A 21,345-nucleotide genomic window follows, 5' to 3' on the forward strand; every position below is an offset into this window, starting at 1 on the left:
AAGAATATGGTTATCTTCTTCAGGGTACCATTTCAAGGGATTTTTTTAGGCAGCTGGGGTTGAAAGCAGCCCTGATGTTTGTTATTGTAGGAGTTAACTGAGTCAGAGGTAGTAAGAAGGTTAAAGATGGCACTAAGGCCACTTCAGGGTTTGCATCCTGTCAGGTATACTCTATGGAGTACCTTTTAAATTTAAAGAAATACTATTCTATTTAACTTTATAATGACACCATTTCATATATATATATATATATATATAAACATAAAGAAGAATATCAATTCTGACAGGAGGAATGGATACATTTCTGTATAATAACTAAAGCAGATTCAACAAAGAAATGAAGTATTAGTTTCATTCACTCCTGATTCTAATGCTTGTGCATGGTGAAGCAAAAATAAAACCTTCCATTAAAAATGAGTGTCTATGAATGCCACGTAGGAGCACAGCTGATTTTAAGACCTATGGGCTGTATTTGTTAAGGGATTTAGACATGTAGAAAGTAAGAGACTTAAACATCTGATTTTGGATGATGTAGAGCTTCTAGTGTGGTTCTGACTTTGGTACCTGGTCTCCATATGAAATAAACAGAGGTTCCTGAGAAAGCTGTCCTTGGCAACATGTGTAGCTGCAATCAGCTAGCGCAAGGGACAGTGTCCTGCCAGGAACTTTGCTCATCACTAGGGATTACACCCACCTATTTTCCGGACAGTTTCTTTTCAAAGGTATGTAGTTATGAACTTCTAAGTAGAATCACAGAATCACAGAGTGGTTGAAGTTCGAAAGGACCTGTGGAGATCATCTGGTCTAGAGTAGTTTCAGCCCAGCTCTCAGCATGCCTGGAATGCCTGATTGGCTGGGTTGCTTTTGGTCCACTTGGGATCTGGGCAGAGCAAGCTCCCATTGTCCAGACAGGGGAAGAGGGGAAGAGTGATTGACACCTTGCCATAGTCACCACGTGTTGCTCTAGGGAAAAAGTTCCTAGCTTTAGTTTTATCTCCTTTTGTCACAGAAACACCAGAGGAACTCTGCTGTAGATGGTCAGTCCCAAACCCTAGAGCAACCAACTGTGTTATTGTGTTGTTTTGAATGCTTGTCTTGGAAAGGTTCACACAGAGGTATAGTAGGTGCCCAAGCATGATGCGGCCCAATGTTCTGACCCAGCATGCTACAGAAATAATCAATTGTATCACTAAATAAAATGAGGCCACAGTATGGGGATGTACACCTTTCCTTGTTGGAAGCCAAGAGTCTATCTCTCTGGAATCAGGAAAGACTGTGGAAAAAGTCTAACATTTTTTCTTAGTTTTTATTTAAGATCAAATGTATGTATAATTGTAATTATTTGTTTATTTATTTATTTATTTTTACAATTTGTAAACTGAGTTTCGGCAGGTTTCCCTTTGTTCGTTGTTCAAATATGTACAGATTTTAGAATATGACTATTCAGGCTTTACTCTTTATCCTCAAATTTTACTAGAAGTAAGCATATAATGACACAGACATGAATCCTTTTAATAATGTTCATGTCTGTCAGTCAGTTTAATGTTCTGTCTACATATAAAGGTGTCTGTATCCTAGTATAAATAAGGTTCTGTACAAAAATGCTTTGAATTTATGTGTGTTGGCTTCATTTTCAACATATTCCTCTGTGTTAGTCTTTCTATCTTTAAAGCAGATTTTTGCCTTTCTGTCTACTGTTCTGAGCTCACTGTCTGGTATTTAAATATTGCCTTACTAAATGAATTCATGTTCTCTTGTGCGAATACATGGTGTGTTCGTGCAAATCTTGAAAGCAGAAGAAACAAAGTGTTTTATCAATTGCATGAAAGTTGCTGTTAATACTGTATGGTAACTAGTTTTCAGTGTTTGGTAGAATTTGATTACATTATATGCTTTATCAATATAATGTATCTAAAAAAAAAATTCTCATGTGAATACTGAACTTATTGCAATATTAAAACAACAACAACAAAAACAACAACAAAAACATAATAAATGGTCACAACACTAAAGTAAATATTGTGCATGTAAGTAAATGCATGTTCATGGAGAACCAGAATAGCTTACTTAAGCTCTGATAGCAGAAAATAAGCCAGCTATAATTAAACAATACTTCCAAACAGTGTTGTCAAAATAAGGAAATAGAAGAGAGAAGCCTAAAGTGTAAATGTCATGTCAAAAAGAGCAGTGTCAATTTTTTTGTGTGTCTGTATTTTCCCCCATGAAATTCTCCCAGGTATAACAATCTTAATTATATTGATCTTTTGGGATTGCTGATAAAGTTAGACAATAATGATCTGTGAGCTGAGGGGCAGCTGTACTCCTTGCTTGTATTTTTTTTCCAAATTCTTACAAATATAGAGAGAACAAAGTACAGGTAGCATAGAGCTCTTTCCAGTAATGCCCTCTTCTTTCACTTTCAGTGTTCTTTCACTTACTCATCTGTACATTCCTCAGCATACACATACTTTATTTTTCATAAATGCTAGAAGAGAATTCTTTACAGAATTCTTCTCTAAGTCATATTTTATGTAAAAAGCAACTCAGAAGGATCAGCGTTTTAACTGAGTGTAAAGCTGGTTTGATTCTGAAGACTAGTGCAAGCCACAATGCCTTTTTTACTGATGCTGTGTTTGATCTATAAACAATTTATATTTCACCTTAAGGAATGCTTGCCTAAATTTTAACATATATTTTTGTTCTTTCTTTAGTTTCTTTGGCTTTTATTTTCCTGAAGTGTGGACATTTAATACAAAATAAGTCATGATGTCCATGCCCTTCAACATTCTTTCAGTGGTGGCCAGAGAAACCACTCTTTAGAGACGTACTCCATTTGCATTGTAGTTTAAGTTTACTGTAGCCTGATAGAAGTTTTGACAGGCTGCACAAAAATTTGCAACTGGCTGCTTGGATTATGTTCAGCATCAGATGTTATAAGATAGCCTAGTAGTAATTGTTTATAAAGTAATGCCAGTGAAACAACATAGGCAGATAATTGTGCAAGTGCACACAGTAACACCTGTGTGAATAAAAGATTAGCCATTATCATGTTCATTTCATATGAGTAAAGACTGAAACATTGACATTTAACTAGCTTAAGTATATCTAACTGGTCTATTGTAATTATTAATTATTGAAACATAGAGATATTCCATCCTTGTTTCTGTTTCTTCCCCTCTGAAAATATGGTGCTCAGTCTAGTAGCCCTGCACATACACATGGCATTTGTGTGAGATTGCTTCAAAATAGAAGTTTGGCTGATAAAATCAGCACAGATTATAACTTCTTATTTTGATGTATGTGGTATTTGTCATGAACTTGACATGAATAGAAGAATTAGCTGAATAGAAGAGATTAACAGTCTTGAGTAGTTGAAATAAAGAGTAAATTTGATGAAGTAATGTTGTTACTTCTGAATCTGGCTTTTTAAAGAGAAATTTGATAATACACACCTTATGATGCACTGCTTCCTGAATATATAATCTAACTTTCTGAACAGAAAATGTATTTCTACATTTGCCCCTTACCTTACCCCACCATGAAGTGGGAAGACTTCATTTTTTTTTTTATCTCCAGTGGCAAAAAATTCCTTGATCATCACTGATCCTTATGCTGTCTTTTATAAACATTTCTATACAATTTCAGAACGTGTGTTAGAAATTGACTTTAGGGAATGTATTAAGCTTGTGAGACTGGCAGGTTCCCAAGCTTAATTCATAGTCTGCAGAAATATGGGATATTCATTGCCATTCTTTTTCTACTGTTAGGATTTGTATGTGTGTGTGTCTGAATTTATCATTTAGTTCATACAGAAAGTAGGGTCAACACTGAGTAATTGTTTAAAATTTATACCTCAAGCTGCTTTTAGTTTGAATTTTCTCAATCTCAAACAATGTAAGGTTACATGAACTTAGATCAAGAATGGGTTGGTCCTCTCTGCTCCCGTTTAAATCTGAATTCTTGACTTCAGAGTTGACAACAACAGCTTTCTCATCCTGTCTTTTCCTCCTGTTTAGGTTGTGTTGTGTGTGTGCGTGTGTATGTATGTGCATGTGCATATTTATATAAGCTTATATACCACTGTTCTCAAATATATTATTTCTGGCAATACTATGAAAGGGTGATTGGACAGAAAAAGTGCTTAAGAGTCTCAAATATATTTCAATCCACTCTGCCTGCTGCTCTGTTTTGCACTGAGTCAAGTATTTTTTTAAGCTGATAATTGAAAACCTATCTTGTTCTTACAGAATGGTTTTGCTGTTGTAAGGCCCCCAGGCCATCATGCTGAAGAATCAACAGCCATGTAAGTACCAGGGAATATTGCCCATCTTGGAGCACTAAGGTTACTGGCAATCACCTGTGTTGTGCATGTCTCTGAAGAACTGTAATTGTTAGCAGATGACTGAAAAGGCTTTCTAGGTACTCCCAGAAGCAGATTTATGGCCTCAGAGATCATATAGCATTTTTTTTAAATGCTCTGAACATTATTTATAGCTGTTTTCCTGACTGATTTGCTTTCTTATTTCTGTTCTTCCCTATTCCACAGGGGATTCTGCTTTTTTAATTCGATTGCAATTACTGCCAAATACTTGAGAGACAAGCTGAATATAGGGAAGATACTGATTGTAGATCTGGTATGTATTCTTGGCAAGCATCACACTTTCAGTGCATCTAGATAAAAGATAATGAATTTGTATTTATATGTCAGACCTTCCTGCTTTTAATACCTACAAGTAATAAAGGTGTGCATTTCCTCTGATTTTGGGAACTCATTAAAGCCAGGATGGCAGTACTGAAGCCATAAACATCTATGTTTCACTTTAATGGTGTTAACTGCAATTTAATGAGAAGAAGGCACAGATCAGGGCAACTTTTATGGTCCTTAAATGAATTGATACTTCCACCGTTAAAATAACCCTACAGAACCCAAGTTTACCTTTCCCTACAGAATACAAACTTTAAATAGTCAGATGTGCTTTAAAGAATGTTGTTGCTTTGGTAACCAAATTGGCCACTTCCCCCAGCTAGCAGTGATTCGACTTGTTGTGTAACTTCAATATTATTAAACAAATCAACAGGTCATTCCCTCTAAGAAGTTTTCAATTCATGTATGCCAGCTTTTGATGGTTCCCTGAAGGAAAGCTACATGATTAAAAATCCACTTCATTGGACTAGTCTTGTATTCTAATAGAAGGCATTCTTACACAATGCTTAATAGTTTTAACAAATGGATTATTTAAATGCAGATGACATTTGGCATGTTGTCTATATTATTTTCATGAATAATGAATTGGAGCTCTGCCTTGCACTTAAAGGATCAGCCCAATGTACAGCCCAAGGAAAGTTGAATGCTGATTTATGAGCACCATTTTTGTTTTCTTACAGTTCATGAGGAGGTGTAATAGGGTGTCTGACAAAGCATAGACAGGAAATGAACCCTGGCATCAAAACCTAACCCGTTACATCTGCACTTAATTAATTTTTGCAGGTGATAAAAGATTTAAAGACAAAATATGTTAAAGGGTTTTTGAAGTGCAGAGCTTAATAGTCTAAATCTTGTTCATATCTGCACTCATAATTAAATCTTATTGTGAAGTCATGGCCTTACCATCTAGCACTTTTGTTCAGTTAAACATGCGTACTGGTTGTTGAAGAGAAGCAGAGAAAGGGCGAGTGTGGGAGAAGGAATGGCAGGGGAAAAATGAGTGGTAGAATAAGTATATGGGCAGGACAGATATTCTTAGGTTGTTTTTTACAAACATTTCTCAGTGTTCTACTATCACTTAGGGTCATAATTAAAAACTGCAAGAAACCAGTACTTGTGAAAAAAAAATCACTTCCACTGTTTTTGTAGCCATTTGCTGACTTGAATCTTACACTTCATTGAGTTTTACTGCTGTAAATGCTAGCCAAAAGTGAACTCTATGTTTATTCTTGTTTTTGAATAAGAAAAAAATATTCAGTTTTTTGTGAATGTTTCTAAGTCTTTTTTACTACAAGTGTTACATTCACCTAGTCAAGAATAGAAATCACTTCCATTTCACCTATACAACCAATAAGTACTCAGGAATTCAACACTGATTTTGCAAGGCAAGGTTAAATGTGCAAATCATTACCTGTGGAAATGATAACCTGTGAGACTGCCTATGCTTACCCAGGAAAGTAGATAGGGAATGCTCAGCCTCTTTCTGATTCTGTTCCGTTGGCCAGAATAACTCCACTGGTGAAAAGAGAGAAGTATATGGCTGATAAAGATTACTTCATTCCTGGAGCAATTGCAGTCCAGTCCCTAGCCTGCTCCGTGGTCAGTGCAATGATGCACAAAAAGTCATATGGAAAATTTCTTATATATAGGCAAACTATGGATAATTCTCAATCCAGACTAAATGAATGAATAAATTAGTATTTATGTCTCTATGTCCACCAACAGATTTTTGAGCGTCTGAAATAAATAATGGAATTATAGATGTTAGACTTCGAATTAACCTTTGAGATTATATTTTGATAGTTACTAGCACAGCAGGACCCCATGCTGGTTGGCAGCTATACATGTTACTACTATGTTAATGTTAAATGTAATGTTCAATCCCACACATTAAACTGTATTCTAATTACAAATGAAGTGTAGTCTTTGTAGCTGTTATGTGTTCATATAAATTCTTAACTTTTTAATTTTTAATCTTTCCTTCTTTTTTTTCTACACAAAAATAAAAGATCTCTCTGTCAGCTTTTCTTTCCTCATTCTACCTTTGAATAAATCTCAGTTTTTGAATGGACTTATGTATCCTGAATACATTTGATGTATTAAGGGCAGAATCTAAACACATTTCCCACATGGTAACATCCACAGTCTTAAACAGCACATTCCTTTGTCTAAACAGAGAAGTTAATGCTCTTCAAAACAGAGTAATCTTTGGTGGAATTAAAGTGTAGACAAGAAAACTAGCTTTGAGATGCAAATAATTAAGAAAAAAAAAGAGTTCTCTTGTCATTTCATGGAATCACAGAATCATTTAGTTTGGAAGAGACCTCCAAAATCACCTAGTCCAACCTCTGACCTAACACCAACAAGTCCTCCACTAAACTAATTTGTTTTCTTGTCGTTTGAAAACTGTTATAGCAAGAATATATCTGTAACCCCAAATATGCTAGGAAAATAAAGACTATTTAAAATCACAAAGTGAAGTACTCTTACATTTTTTAAGCATGGTGCTTACAGATGTATCTATATGGCCAACATTGTTCCTCAGATTCTTGTTGCGTTCCTGGTTCCAAGGTTATCCATACCTGCAAATATGCTAGCAAGATCTGGGTCTGTTTTGAAGTAAATCAATTAATTCTGTCCCAGAAGAAAACTGGATGTTGTTCTGGGATTAGGCTGCATGCCAGCTTTGACTTCATTTGCCAGTCAAAACCTAATAATACTATGCTGGCTGCCTTCAAACCTCCAACACCCTCACACCAGTGTGTGCTACCTTGCACCCCCAACGTGTTACATTTAACCTTGCCATTACACAGTTTGGCTGTGACTTAATCCTTGTGTTGCTTCAAGGACTTCCAACTGAGGAAAAAAAAAAAAAAGTAACTGTTATAATATTACCCCGTATAAGTCCCAGAGGGGTCCAAGTCAAGCACAATGCAGTACAAATGAGACTTGGTCAATACAGAGAGTTGTGAAAAATAGCAGAGAGAATCATGGGCTACATCAGCTGGCAAAGAACACGTGCAGTGGGCTGTACTTGCTGTGCTGTTGGCAGCACAGACCTAACTTGAATCTTCCTGGAGTATAGGCATTTTGAAGAAAATGTGACCATTGTTTTCTCTGATACTAAATTCAGTTCAAACCTCATAGTGTTTGTAAAATAAATAGTCTGGGTGATAATGTCACCATTTAGTGTACTTTGTCCTTTTGAATTCTGTCTTTAAGTCAGAAATTTTAAAGGGGTCAGCTAATTGAGGAGAATCAACAATATCTATAACTTTTCAGCTTCTTACAAATCCCAGTGGAAAAACTTACAATAAAGGCTCAATTTTCCTTTACAAAAAGGCAAGTGGATTTTCCATTTTTACTTGTAAAATTTCATGTGTGCCTAACTACATATTACAATAGTAGAACTGTGAAAACGAAATTAAAAAATATGAAAAGCCCATATTATCAGCCTTTATTATACAGATATACTGCCAGCATTTCTTTTCCAATATTTTATTTAATGACAGAATTTCTTTTCACTGGTGTTATATAATGTTTGAAATATGGAGACTGGCCAAGGTCACTCCTTGATTGTGGAAGGCACCATCCTATCTGCCAGATGATTTAATAGCTAATGAGATCATATTCCTCTGTCTTCAACTGTTGCCGTCATGATTTTGCAAAAATGAAGTATGAAGTCCTTTCCGCATCTGGCATCTCTTTTGATGTGGATCTAACTGCTGAGGGACTGCTAACTGAACTGAATGTTTCAAGAAAGCCAATTTACTCAGCTGGTCACAGAGCCTTTGACCTCAATAGTGGAACTTGGCAAATCAATGAATACACTTATGTTTAGTGTTCTGTCAAGAATTGTGAAAAAGCTCTGTAAACCATAGATCCTTCTGCAAAATACTAGTTTGTAGTTTAAACATTAGTCTTTCTTCAGAGGCCAATGAGGCTAGTTAATTAAGCCTGAGGGGTTATGAACTGTTGGCAGTTAATAAGTCATAAAATTCCTCCATAAAACAGGATGCTAGATTCCATCACTGAGGCAAGGAGTACAAAGAGCTGGTGTATAAATATCTAATTGTACAAAAGGACTGGGATTTCTCAATGACTGCTCATCTGGAGTCTCCAGGGCACGCTCGCTATGGTTTCCTGATTTTTAGAAGCCAGTTTAAAAAATGAGTGCATTAAAGAGTAATTTGCCTGAAAGTTCAGGAAGTATGGGGTGGTGAAGGGAGGGGGAAAGGGAAAGACAAAAGGAGGGCAATGGAGAGGGAGAGAAACAGAGAGAGAGAGGGGGTAAAAGAGAGCAGAACTGAGCTCTCTACACTGAGTTGGACATTATTACATTTGTCATCTGTTTTCTTTCTCCTTTAGGATGTTCACCATGGCAACGGTACACAGCAGGCTTTTTATGCTGACCCCAGCATCCTGTATGTTTCCCTCCATCGCTATGATGAAGGCAACTTCTTCCCTGGCAGTGGAGCCCCAAATGAGGTTAGGTTTATTTCTTTAGAGCCCCATTTTTATTTGTATCTTTCAGGTAATTGCGTTGCATGATTACCCCTAATTTTCTTGTCCTTCTCTGGTTCTTTAAATTACACCAGATTACCAAATTGTCCACTGGGAGCAGGGGACCAGTGGAAAACAAGTGCATAACCCAGAGCAGTCCTTGTCAAACAAGGCTGTGCTGATCTGACACGTTGTTTGATGTTTGTTTCTAAAGAACACTTCAGATGTTTTCCCCCTTTCCCTCTCTCTTTTCCTTCTCTCTTTTCCTCCTTTTTATTTCTTCCCATTTTCTTCCTATTTTTCAGGTTGGAAGTGGCCCAGGTGAAGGTTATAATATAAATATTGCTTGGACAGGTGGCTTGGATCCTCCTATGGGTGATGTTGAATATCTCACAGCATTCAGGTTGGTATCTTTTTCTTTTAAAGTTATGAAAACCAGTGGTAGAATACAAACACATAAATAAAAACTAATGTAATTTTGAAAGACAGGAGAAATGACCCATGGTGAAACTAATTTAATACTGGTATCCTGGTATTTGAAAGCTTAGTAGGCTTAATAAATGGGTAATTCAATTTTTGTGGTCACCCACTCAGAATAGAAAAAAATATCTAATGATTTAATCAGTCGCTCATTTTATCATTATCGTATCATGACAGTAAAATGACTTTCAGCTTGCTAACTCCTCTACATACAAAATTTAAATGTAATCATTGATATCTGGCACAAGAGAAATACTGTTCACATCAATTGCAGTTACATGTAAGTATAGCACATACAAAGTAATATTAAGTATGGTCCAATCCCAGCACTCCTCATTAGCTTGAAATTCTTACCATGGTGGTTCTCACAGATTTGACCAATTGCAATTTTCTGTGAATTTCAGTAAAATGCTAGTTACTAAAAAGTAAACAATTCTGAAATTTCTCAGTAAGAATGACAGGAAATGCTGCATGCTGTATTTCTCTTCATTTTCAATAGCTCATTTTAATTAAGTTTTATTCTTTCATAGGTGATGCATCATAATCTTTAGTCTTATTTTCATGGAACCAGAGGAGATAGAGCCAGTTTGAAACATACTTTTAGTCTTCCAGTAGTCCCGTCTTACATGCATTGTTTCACCTCATTGTTGAGCAGTCCAGTGGAAGGGTTTAGTGAACACTGGCCTCTCAAGAGTGGGCAAATACTACGTCTGAAATGAGGTTTCATTTAGTGAAAGATGATGTGAAGGAAAGGCAATGAGACAGCACATCTATTTGATCACCTCCAAGAAGCAGTGCATTTGCCTTCTATAGCTTTTGACCTATATTCTATTCAAAATACATCACAAAAAGTATAAACTCATTTTTGCTTTTTTTCTGAAGCACTCCTGTTTAGTCAATTAAATAATATGCCAAGGATCTGATAAATAACACACCTGAATTGAAAGTCCAAGCCCTGGACCTGCACACAGAGTGGCCCAACACATTCACAGTGTTACACTGTTATTGTGAAAAAGGGTTGAATTTTATTTACAACATTTGTCTGTACGTAAAAAGAGTCTAAACAAATAATCAGTGACATGCTTCAAATCTTCTATACTTCAGTATTCCCTTGGGCTCTTACCAAGATCTGTCGTATTCTTTGTTGAGATTTTATGAACTGGATGGTTCAAATCACCGGTATTGGTATCTGATACTAATGTTTGGTATGATCAGCCCAAAACTCCTGGTTTGTATCTGACCTATCCCAATAATGATATAGGTAATGTGGACATCTTAGTACTGTGGAGAATGGTGCTCTCAACTCGTTGAACAGAAGACTCAAATAAGTGAGACTACAACCACAATTGGCACCCCTTCTATCCTGACAGCAAGTACCTGGGCTTAAGAATACCTTTTCAAAAATGTTCTTTGCCATTGTAGTTAAAGCACATTCATAAACATTTTGGAGCAACTAATACCACTGTTGTACATATTACTTTGCCTCAGAGTTAAAGGGAATTTCAGTCTGCTGTTTTGCATGTGCACTATTCAGGAAAATAAAATTCATGTAAGCTACTACACGACGACTAATCATTTGCAGATATACCACTAAAATAAGTGCTTAATTATGCTTTTTCTTTAAAGCAGATAAATTCAAGGTAATGATTAGGCTCTCTCTTAAAAGAATTGCTGATGGTTCAAAACTTAATGCATTTTAAATGTTAATAATTTTAAATAATTTTAAATTTAAATAATTTTAAATGCATCCAGTTCATGTTGCGATTAATGTGGGCAAGGGTCATTATCTTAAATAGTCAACTGCTACTTTTTTTTGTTTCTTTGTTTTTTAGAAATAGAATGCTGTTGACTCATTACAATAGATACTGTTGTTTTCCTTTTCTCCAAAAGAGCTGGAAAACCAGAAAATGTTTCCCTACATCGTAAGCTCCTTTTTGCCCAGGCACAGTCTTTGTGCCAAATTTAATGCTTACTGTTGTGTAGTATGCCTGTTAGGGAAGTTTTGCGTGGGCCTCAGTGAAGCAAAGTGCATGGAACTCTGAAGGGTGGACACAAAGATCTATAAATTGTGTAGGATAAACCATTTTTTGTGGATCTGGTCTGAATGGTAGATAGGTTTACCACTCCTAATGATGAGGCGCTTAATCTTCAAACCAGAATCTAACCCTGCTATGATCCAAAATGTCATAGATGATGTAACCTGCATTCTCAGTTTGGCCAGGACAGAATTGTGAGACACTGGCCAGGAACGAGAGATCCACGGTTCAGTCCTTTTGCCATAGGTAGAAAGGAAGGTAGAAACTTGAAGAAAATTAATAGAAGACTTGGTTAAAAAGTCATCAAGTCGGCTGTTGCTTAGGAGTTGTGACCTGCAACAGGTCAGTTTTTATGAAAATATACAGTGAGTTTTGTAGATAGGAAAACGAGCTTGATATTTTCTCAAACTGATTTTAGAGACAGAGTTATGAAACTGTTCCTAAACAAGTGACAGGGAAAATGTTGGATATCCTCAGTTTTGAGAAGAAAAATATGAAGGGACAAAATGGAGAGATTTGCTCTTCATACCTACTCCCTAGCAGGGAGAGAGGACATGTAGGATTCAGTCCCTAGCGAAGGCAAGAGCGCGTGTTGGTGAAATTCCTCTCCAACATAACCAAGGTGTCAGTAAGTTTGCAGACAGATGGAACTGAGTTGGAGAACAGCTGAGGCTTCCTGCTTTTGGCAGCTTCGACAGCCTAATTCTCTGAGTCCTTAGGAGCTGAGAAATTTGCATTAAAATCATCTAACAGTCTCCAAGGGGGTACGCATAACCTTTATTTTCTCACTGGCGGAGCCCTAGTTTCTTCCTAGAATTGCACTAAGCACATATTTGAAGTGTCAGCAACCCTGACACTAGGTAACTCATTACTGCTTGATTGACTGTCAAATTTCACAGCAGAGATCCTTCTGAATGATAATGTCCACAGAAATAGAGACCAAGTCCTTTTGTTTGCTTCTAGAGTTTTGCATATAATCAGGTATTATATATGATGATGTAGTTGATATCATTTATATAGTTCCTAGGGCAGAATATATGTAGAACTGTATGAGCATTTACATACACATACACACATCTATATATAGATGCAGCTATCTGAATATTTGTGATTTTCAGCTGCATAGATCTATTTTAAGCAAATCCAGTTGTGACTGAATGAGATTTCACCTCACTCTCTTCCTCCAAATTGTCCTAGAAAATATTTCTATCTTTTCTGGAAAAAGCAACTTCCCTGTGTAAAAATGCAGAACAGTTGTAGATGAGTTAGATGCATAACACAGAGTAATCACTTCAACATCATGCTGAGTGAGTGGTTCCAGTGGGATGCTAGTGGGAAGCTAAAGAAATTATGGTGCTTGTTTGTGTCTGCCATTTTGCTTTCTGTGCTACATGAAGAGTCTTTACTGTATTTTTTAAACTAACTCCTTGTAGTGCCAAATCGAATTTAAATGGCTGGAACCAGTTTGAAGATGAAGACAACTCTTGTGTATAAAAAAAATCTTTTTCCTGCCATTTATTTTCTATTTCTAGTAGGAAAATATATTTGATCATGTTAACTACAAGGAGGTAGTAGAAAATGTAGGAGTTAGAAGTTTCTGCAGAATGAAAAAGAGGTGCAAAAATCAAATCAATATACCCCTTAATTTTGCCAGAAAAGTTTTGCTTGTTTTTGTCATAGTTAAGAAACTGTTTTATCTACAAAATTCCTTGAAAGAATGCCCTTTTCCTGAAGGCAGCCACAACTTCTTTTCCCCTGATATCAAAAAAAAACCCCACAGCTCTTTTCCATTATTCTTAAGGCCTTCATCTCTAGCGAGCTATATTTCATCATTTACTTCCACCTATTTAAAAATTGATTTAATCTCTTTGAAAACAATAGAAGATGGTGGCTATTTTCTAAGAAGATGATTCTACACTCAAGTTTATGAGAATGTGATCCACTGTCTTCTGCCAACAGCTATAGAAAAAACAAGAGCGATGGTCAACTACTAATGTTCAAATAATTACTTTCATAAGCTATGCATTATACCAGATGTGCTCAGTAAAGGAGGTAGCAGGTCTGTGTTGTACATGTGCACATGTACATATATGTACTTAGCTTACAGAGGACATGAGAGATGTGTTTCTGTAGAGCAAAATATAGCAGACGCAGGAGGAAATGGAAACAAATGTGAGGGTTAAGAAGAGTGAGGGAGAAGCAAGAGACAGAAGGAAACTGGGGTGTGCCTTCCGACTGCTTTGCACTGCTTTTGTTCAACAAAGGAGCTGTAAATTTAGCTTAACCAGCCAGTATGCTCTGGCTGCTTTGCTCTCTACTCCAGAGTAGCATAAAACACCCACAGCATGTCAGTGAACCTGGCCATAAAAGCATACATAAAATGAAATGTGTGTATGTGTGTTTCTTGGAATCATTAGAAGTAGCTCATGATAATATTATCTTTGAGTTTGATTTTTAGCAGCCATGTGTATGATTTTAATTTAATAAGGTGAGCAAATTCAAAAGACATGGGTGACATTAAGGCCGAGTTAGGGATTAACTTCTATATCTATGATTTAATTTTAAATACAGCACAAAATTTATAATTACCTCAAAAGAATCATTTAAAAAAAAGAGAATTCAAAATTAAAGTCATACTTGAAAACAGGTATGAAAAAATGTAAAAGTGTAAAAATGAAAGAAAATAAAGATATACAGATAATCTTCAATCTTTTACAGTGTTTGTTTTGGAAGAAAATAAATGTTTAAAACTCACTTAGTCCAATCTCTTATCAAAAACATTTAGAAATATTCATTGTAGTCTTATCGTCTTACAGTGCATAATTAAGTTTTTTGAGAGATTGCATTGATGTATACTGACTCTTTTTTGGTCTTAGTTTTATATTTCCTGATCTGATGACATTCCATTTTGACATTTCAAATGAAAAATTTTTAAAGTACAATTTTGTTCTTTTTCAAATATATTCTCCTTGCTAGCTCTATTTTGGTGTAGGTACTGTCTTTGTTTATTTGGTTGGTTTGTTTTGAGTTTTTAAGTTACAAATTCACACATATATCCTAAAGAGAAAACTTAAAGAAAATATTGATATGCTTTACCTATGCTGTTTCATGTAGTTACACATAGATAGTATCCATTTGTATGCATTGCTTTAATTTTACCTTAAATTTACTTTCATAATTTTTTGTTTGCTAAAGCATTGGCAACAACTACCTTAATCAGTTTTGTGTATCTGTTAAGATTCTGTATTCATTTAATCTGTTGGTATTGAGCTTCCTGGTCTTATGTATGTGTGCCTGAAAAACAAAAATTCAGTTTTTTAGCTCAGATCTCTAATATTCCAATTTCATTAGAAGTCCATATGTTTGTGTGCTACATTTGTAGATGAAGTGCACACTCTTGCTTGTGCATATTTATTATTTTAAATGCATTTGCATTCCCTGTGTCATATCCCTTGTTATTTTTCTTCTCTTAAAAGTCAGTATTTCTGGTCTTTTCAATCTCTCTTTATTTAGAAAATCATCTAATTGCCTAATGATTTTAATTGCTCATCTCTGAAACTCTTCTAGAAAAGAGCTTAATGCACCACATGAGGGCGAACCACCAATTTATACTATTTTGAATACTATTATGGCTTTATTTGACATCACTCTTCTGCAATACAGTATCTCTCTTTGACTGAATAGAAACCCTGGTTACTGATAAACAGAACAAAAGAATGTAGGAGACAAAAATCAAGTTTTCTTAGCTGTACCTAGCTTTATTTACAGTGAGTCACAGAACAGTGCTATATTGTTATAATGTTAAATGATTTCCACAAAAAATAGTTTTTGAGAAGAAAGTTCTACTAAACAGTAATTCTAGATATTCATAGCTTAATGCTATTATTTTTATGACTACAATGTCCAGAGGCTGCTGCTGAGTTTATATTATAGTAGGCTAGGTCTAAAAACTGCATTAAGGTCAGATTCTCATTCAAGAACTTGCAGTGCAATGAGATAAAAGGGCAAAAATATGGGAGGAGAAATGAAAAAGCCAAATTAGCTGCTCTGCTTCATGAGTCAATAAAAGCAGACAGAAAGAACTAAGATCTTCAGAACCTTAATCTATTCTGTTATCCATTGTTACGTTGAACTCCATTGTTAATGGCCTGAGACTAGCAAAATTCCATGTTTATCTTTACTAATGGAAAAAATATATATATTTCCCAATATTTAACTTTTTAATAACTGGTAATTAATTTGTAATCACTGGATTGCCCCAGTGATTGTTATTTCTTGTCTATTTGCTGACAGCAATGCGTTCAGCACTTCACTTCATAAAGAGGAAGTCAGAATCTCTGAGTCATATGTACAAGAGTCCAGTAATGATTTACCCAAATGCAGATGGACATTTTGAAGAGTGCTAATTACCCACAATCCTTCTGCATGGTCGTGAGCATAATGCAGAAAAATATAACTAAACAGAACACAGTTATGGAAGCTCTAGAAAATCTATGTGATGGTTTCTGTACATATGCGTATAGTTTGCAGTCATCCACAGCATTCTGCAGAGTTGTAAGTCAGAGTTGCAATCAGTTGCTCATTTCTGATTTTGTCCACTGCTTCTGAGCATTGTTATAAGATGAGCATTTCAACAAGAGATCTTTCTTTTCCCTTCTGCCATAGAAAATGTCTCAGCAGTATTCAAAGAAAGGTACACCAAACAGCCAAAAAAAAGAGATGACTTAAAAGTGCCTGAGCAGTTCCTTTTGAAGAAGTTTGAAGAAGGTAGAAGTTTGCTTGGAATATTATTTTTTTTAAATCTGCCTGGAGTATAATATTCGTATGTAAATGCTTAATAGTCCTGAGAATTTGTGGCTTTGTGTGATATATATATATATATTTATTTTTGTAATAATAGTAAGTTATCATGCTTTTGCCTTGTTTCTTGACAAATATTCTCAGCATTCAGATGAGTATTGTGGGGATAAGGAGAGAGTCCTTGGGAAACTGAGAAGCAGAGTTAAAAGCATTTGAAACACTGGCATAAACAGCTTTTCAACATTTTGTTATACTTCAGAGTTCACCATAAAACTAGACCTGGCAACACTGTTTATATCCTGCAACCTCTTGTTCTTTCTACTCGTTTATTTTTATTTGGAAAATCTAACTTCTTCTCACCAAACTACCCTAAATTTTCACCTTTACTGTACCAGGATGTTTAAAACTACGTATGATGCTCCTTTCATTCACTGGAACTACAGAAATGAAACCTTTCATTACAGAAATTAATTAGTGTCGGCTTACTTTTCTACAGATGCAGAGTTTCTTTTATTGACATGGCAGAGTAGGGGGTGGAGGAGAAAGGATAATAAAATATGGCATGTGTCAGGTTTATGTGGTTCAGGTTAAAAACCATTTGATTAAAACCCCAAGCTGTACATGGCCTGTAGTTTAAAAGTACCGAAAAGTACCTGAGCTCTTCTCCAGTAGAAATATTTTTCAATTTTTTTTCAAGCCAGAAAGATGAAAGAACAGAAGTGTATGGATAAAGAATTGCCACATTGTCAAATACTTTGATGGAAAGGTGAGAAATACCACCAGAAACATCCTGGAAGAAATTAAAAAGCAGCACGATTACAGAAGATATTTTTGTGTTAACAGTCAAAATATCTGTGGTATTTAAATGGAGATAAATTTCAGGTCTAAATTAAAAGTCCTACAGCAACACTGAGCAATTGTGTAGATGTCCAGCCCCAATTTAAATTTTGTTGCTTTATAATAACTTTTGAGAACTACACTGTAGCCTGTAAAAAATATCCACATGTTCTCTGCTGGAACAGCTCCAGACTGTAACAGAACCACTAGATTGCACCCTGGTGCTTTATGTATTGTTTAATTGTTTTCCTTTGGTGGATATTTTTATTAAAAGCCCATTATCCAGAATCAGACAGGAGTGTTGTTTCAAGAACAGCAGAAACAGAGGCCTTTCAGCTACACAGTTCTTATTCATGCCTTCTTTAGCCAGCTTAGCTAATGAGACCTCCACTATTCTTCTTTTAATACTTCAAGACGAAAAAGAAACTGAAGATTTTATTTTCCTCCTTTCAAACATAAGCCGGATTGCAAAGAGGTATTGTGAGGTTGTGTGTGTGCTCACGCACCTGTGTCTCTGTATAAGTTTGTGTGGATACCTCTGGGGCACGTCTGTGCTTATAGATGTTCTCATGTTTTTGCATCAATAACTCCTTGGAGGTGTTTTTTTTGTTTGTTTGTTTGTCATTTTAATGATTTTTGTACCTGTGCTACACTTTGCTGGAAAGTAATTGAATAAAAGGAACAACTCTTTTTCATAGAAAACATATTCTAGTAAATAAAGCTCCAGTAATTCCAAAGAAAAATAGAAAAATCTGGCAAGACCCAGATTTTGAAATCCTGAATTATGCTGAGTAGCACTCTGCTCAGTGCTGCAAGATCTTATGAGGTTTCATGTTACTGGATGTTGTTGGAGCCCCAACTCTGAGTATTTTATTACTTTTTAAAGTCAGCTCTTAGTCTTGCATAAGAAATGTTTGAAACTAAGAAAACATGTATGTCTCAAAAAAAAAGATATCTAATGAAAAAGTTCAGGGAGGTCTATGACTCATGATTATGTGGTGTTAGCAGTACTGCTTGGGCCACCAGTAATCCCATTAAATCAATGCAGCTTCTTGAAGAATGGATTGTTACTCAGTGTGAGGGAATCTATCAAACTTCAGGCTCCTAGATATGAATTGTTTCTTACAGGCAATATAAGAAAACAGCTCAGTCATAGAGTAATTTACCATGTTTGGCATATTTGTGTATTTTTTCATGAAAAGGGAAGTCTATGTTCTGTGATCACATATACTCAATTTTACTTCTACTAGGGTCAGAATTTAAAATTGAATCAATCATTAACTGCATTAGTTAATGCACCTCTCAGTTCTGCACATCAGCATAATTCACGGCTAAAATGTAATGTTGTTACTTATACTCAATAGTAACTTCTTGCAAGAGTCACCATTAAAAAAGCAAAGGCTGTTCATGGAGTAAACGTGGCAAGATATGATCCTAGATACTTTGACTACATTTAACGTAATTAAGCAACCAAACCTTTCCGATTATATACAAGCACTGTCATTAATTGCCATGGCTTGAAACAAACCAAGCTTTTAAAGTATTTCATTACCTGATTCATATGTTTGCCTACCACAATCTTTCTAGACACATATTGATATCAGGTGTCAAAATAGTTACCAAAATTGCAAGTGTACCAAAAATTAATGAAAAATGAAACCAAGCAATTTACAGCACATTATAAACAGACTGAAAATAGCTACGCCTGGACTGTTGGTAAGCTGCTTAGCATTTCTCCTATGTCATGTTACAGTGTACATGCATGTCAGATTATATAAGGTGGAGTGCTGAAGGAAAGATGCAGCTTGTTTGTTTCTTTTCTCCCCATCAGTAAATTCACTGGTCTTTGCTGCTTTTTCCCTCTTGTGCTGGGTGTGCATTACTAAGTAGAGCTGACTAAAGACAGCAGTTCCAGTAAGTAGCAACTGTCCGTGGTTTTGACATGTGATTTTCTTCTACACTGAAACAAAACCAAAACTATTTGAAAGCTTCCAAGAAAACAACTAAGTGTGTTTCAAACCCTTTCGTGACAATGTTAATCTCTAGCCTCATGGTGAGGACATTACTCTAGAAAGAAACAAACAAACAAAAATGACAACAACAACAAAAAAAAACTTTGGTGAAAAATCTCATCTCTGAATGATAGAAAAAAATTTTTCTTTCCTCGTTCTTACAAATCAGGGACTTGCATCTGAAGTTAATGCCTTTGCTGTCAGGCTATTTGGAATTTATTTTTATCCTTACTCTAAAAAAGGTCTCCCTCTGAAAATATCAGGGATTTACACCTACAAAAATATTCTGTTGTAGTAAAAGGGTACATTTCATGAAAAGTTACACTTCCAATCATGAATTATTAGGCTGACAGGAGAGTGGAGACTAATTGCCTCCCTATTACCAATCAAGAAGTTTACAGATTAAGAAACTATTGTTAAATCTCTGCAAGTGCTTCAATTCCTGTGTGACAGGGATTTCTCAATCCCCATGCTTTATTAACATCTACTTCATTCAATATATGATGAACTCTCTATGGAACACGTTTCCCTTGGATCCAAAAATGACAATTTTCTATCTGTTCATTTACCTCAGTTTCTTCTACAAAGAAAAATTGTTTAAACAGGTTTCCTGTATTTTTCAATACAATTCTTGTAAGAAACTGTAACAAACAAAGTCAAAAAAAAAAAAAGAGAAATGTCAACTTTGTAACAGCTCAAAGTCTCTGTGATTTCCTTCTGATCAAGAAGGGAGTGATTTAATTTGCACACACTGTACCATCAAGTAGACCACTGCTAAGAAGCTGCCCCAAAAGTAAAAACATGCAGTGGATCAGTGTTCTAGTTAATTTTGACTTGCTCTGTGTCAAGTTCAGTCATTGGCCCCTGTGAAAAAAATCACTGAGAAAAAAAAAATTAATATTGCCTTTTATGCTTCTGCAAAGCAAGTTTAATGACTTCAATGCATTAGAAATAAGTTCTCTTCTGTTTTGCTTCCCTGAAGTAAGGACTGATTCAGTAAACATTTATCTTACCAGACTATTCAAGCAATAGTGTTTTAGTGATTAGACATATATTAATAGTACATTCTTTAAAAATTCCTCCCACCCTTTTTCTTTCACATTTCTTTCTTGGAGTCATTCATTCAACCACTCATCAAATTCTTCACAGCAGCCACAACTCCCCTTCCCCTCCCATAGCTCTGTCCTCTGCCTCTGATCACAAAGTTGCTACTCATCTTTTCTTCTCTAACTCTTTTACTTGGCACCAGGGGCCTCATTCTTTTTCATCTTCTGATCTACCTCAGACAAAAACTTATCTTCCCTTATTCATCTATTTAACCTCTCATTCCCCTCATAGTAGGCTATTGTCGCAAGTGATACAATCATATTTCACTAAAAGAAAAACCACTGTTAAACTCTCTATCACCCTCTCTCCTTTCTCCTTCTCTGTCCTCAAGACTGCTGAGTGTCCAGATCACAGCCTGTCATACAGTTCAGTTCTAGACCTTCTTCAGAACACAATCTCAGCCTTCCTTTCCTCTGAAACCATTCTTGGCATAAACTCCTCCTAGCCCGAAGCTCAAAGTCTATATTTCATCCTTATCTTCCCTAGCCCGAGTATTATCCACTTTTATTAACCTTGGTGATCTTTGTCTTGAAAATTCATCCTTCTCTGGCTCCCATGCTTGGTAGACCCTGGCCTTTACCCAACATTTTGAGTCACTTTTTCAACATGTGCTTTTGAGGAGTAAACATTTCCTTCCTTCAGCTTTCTTCATTTGTTCCCTGCTATTATGCTTTTGGTCTTGGTGCCTTCTCCTACTTCTTTGCGTCTGTCTAGAGGAGAGTACGTCCAATATGCAAATTCAGTTATTCTTTGTCAGCCAGTTACTTCAGGTCTTTGTCCCTGTATTGAGTATGTCTCTTATATGCATCTTGAAAATTTAAAGTAACCATGATAAATTAATTGAGGAAGTCTGTCTTTAGTTCAA

General features: G+C 35.7%; 1 protein-coding gene across 1 annotated transcript in view; it reads left to right on the top strand.

The window, feature by feature from the left end:
- HDAC9 (histone deacetylase 9) overlaps positions 1 to 21,345 on the top strand; it is a 477,431-nt gene that overhangs the window by 369,942 nt on the left and 86,144 nt on the right. The window contains exons 19-22 of the mRNA XM_035562425.2: positions 4,248 to 4,303; positions 4,547 to 4,634; positions 9,074 to 9,193; positions 9,514 to 9,611. Of these exons, the coding sequence (XP_035418318.2) occupies positions 4,248 to 4,303; positions 4,547 to 4,634; positions 9,074 to 9,193; positions 9,514 to 9,611 (362 nt within the window). The remainder of the gene's footprint in view (positions 1 to 4,247; positions 4,304 to 4,546; positions 4,635 to 9,073; positions 9,194 to 9,513; positions 9,612 to 21,345) is intronic.

Source organism: Cygnus atratus, chromosome 2 (assembly GCF_013377495.2).
Source record: "Cygnus atratus isolate AKBS03 ecotype Queensland, Australia chromosome 2, CAtr_DNAZoo_HiC_assembly, whole genome shotgun sequence".
Lineage (NCBI taxonomy): Eukaryota > Metazoa > Chordata > Aves > Anseriformes > Anatidae > Cygnus > Cygnus atratus.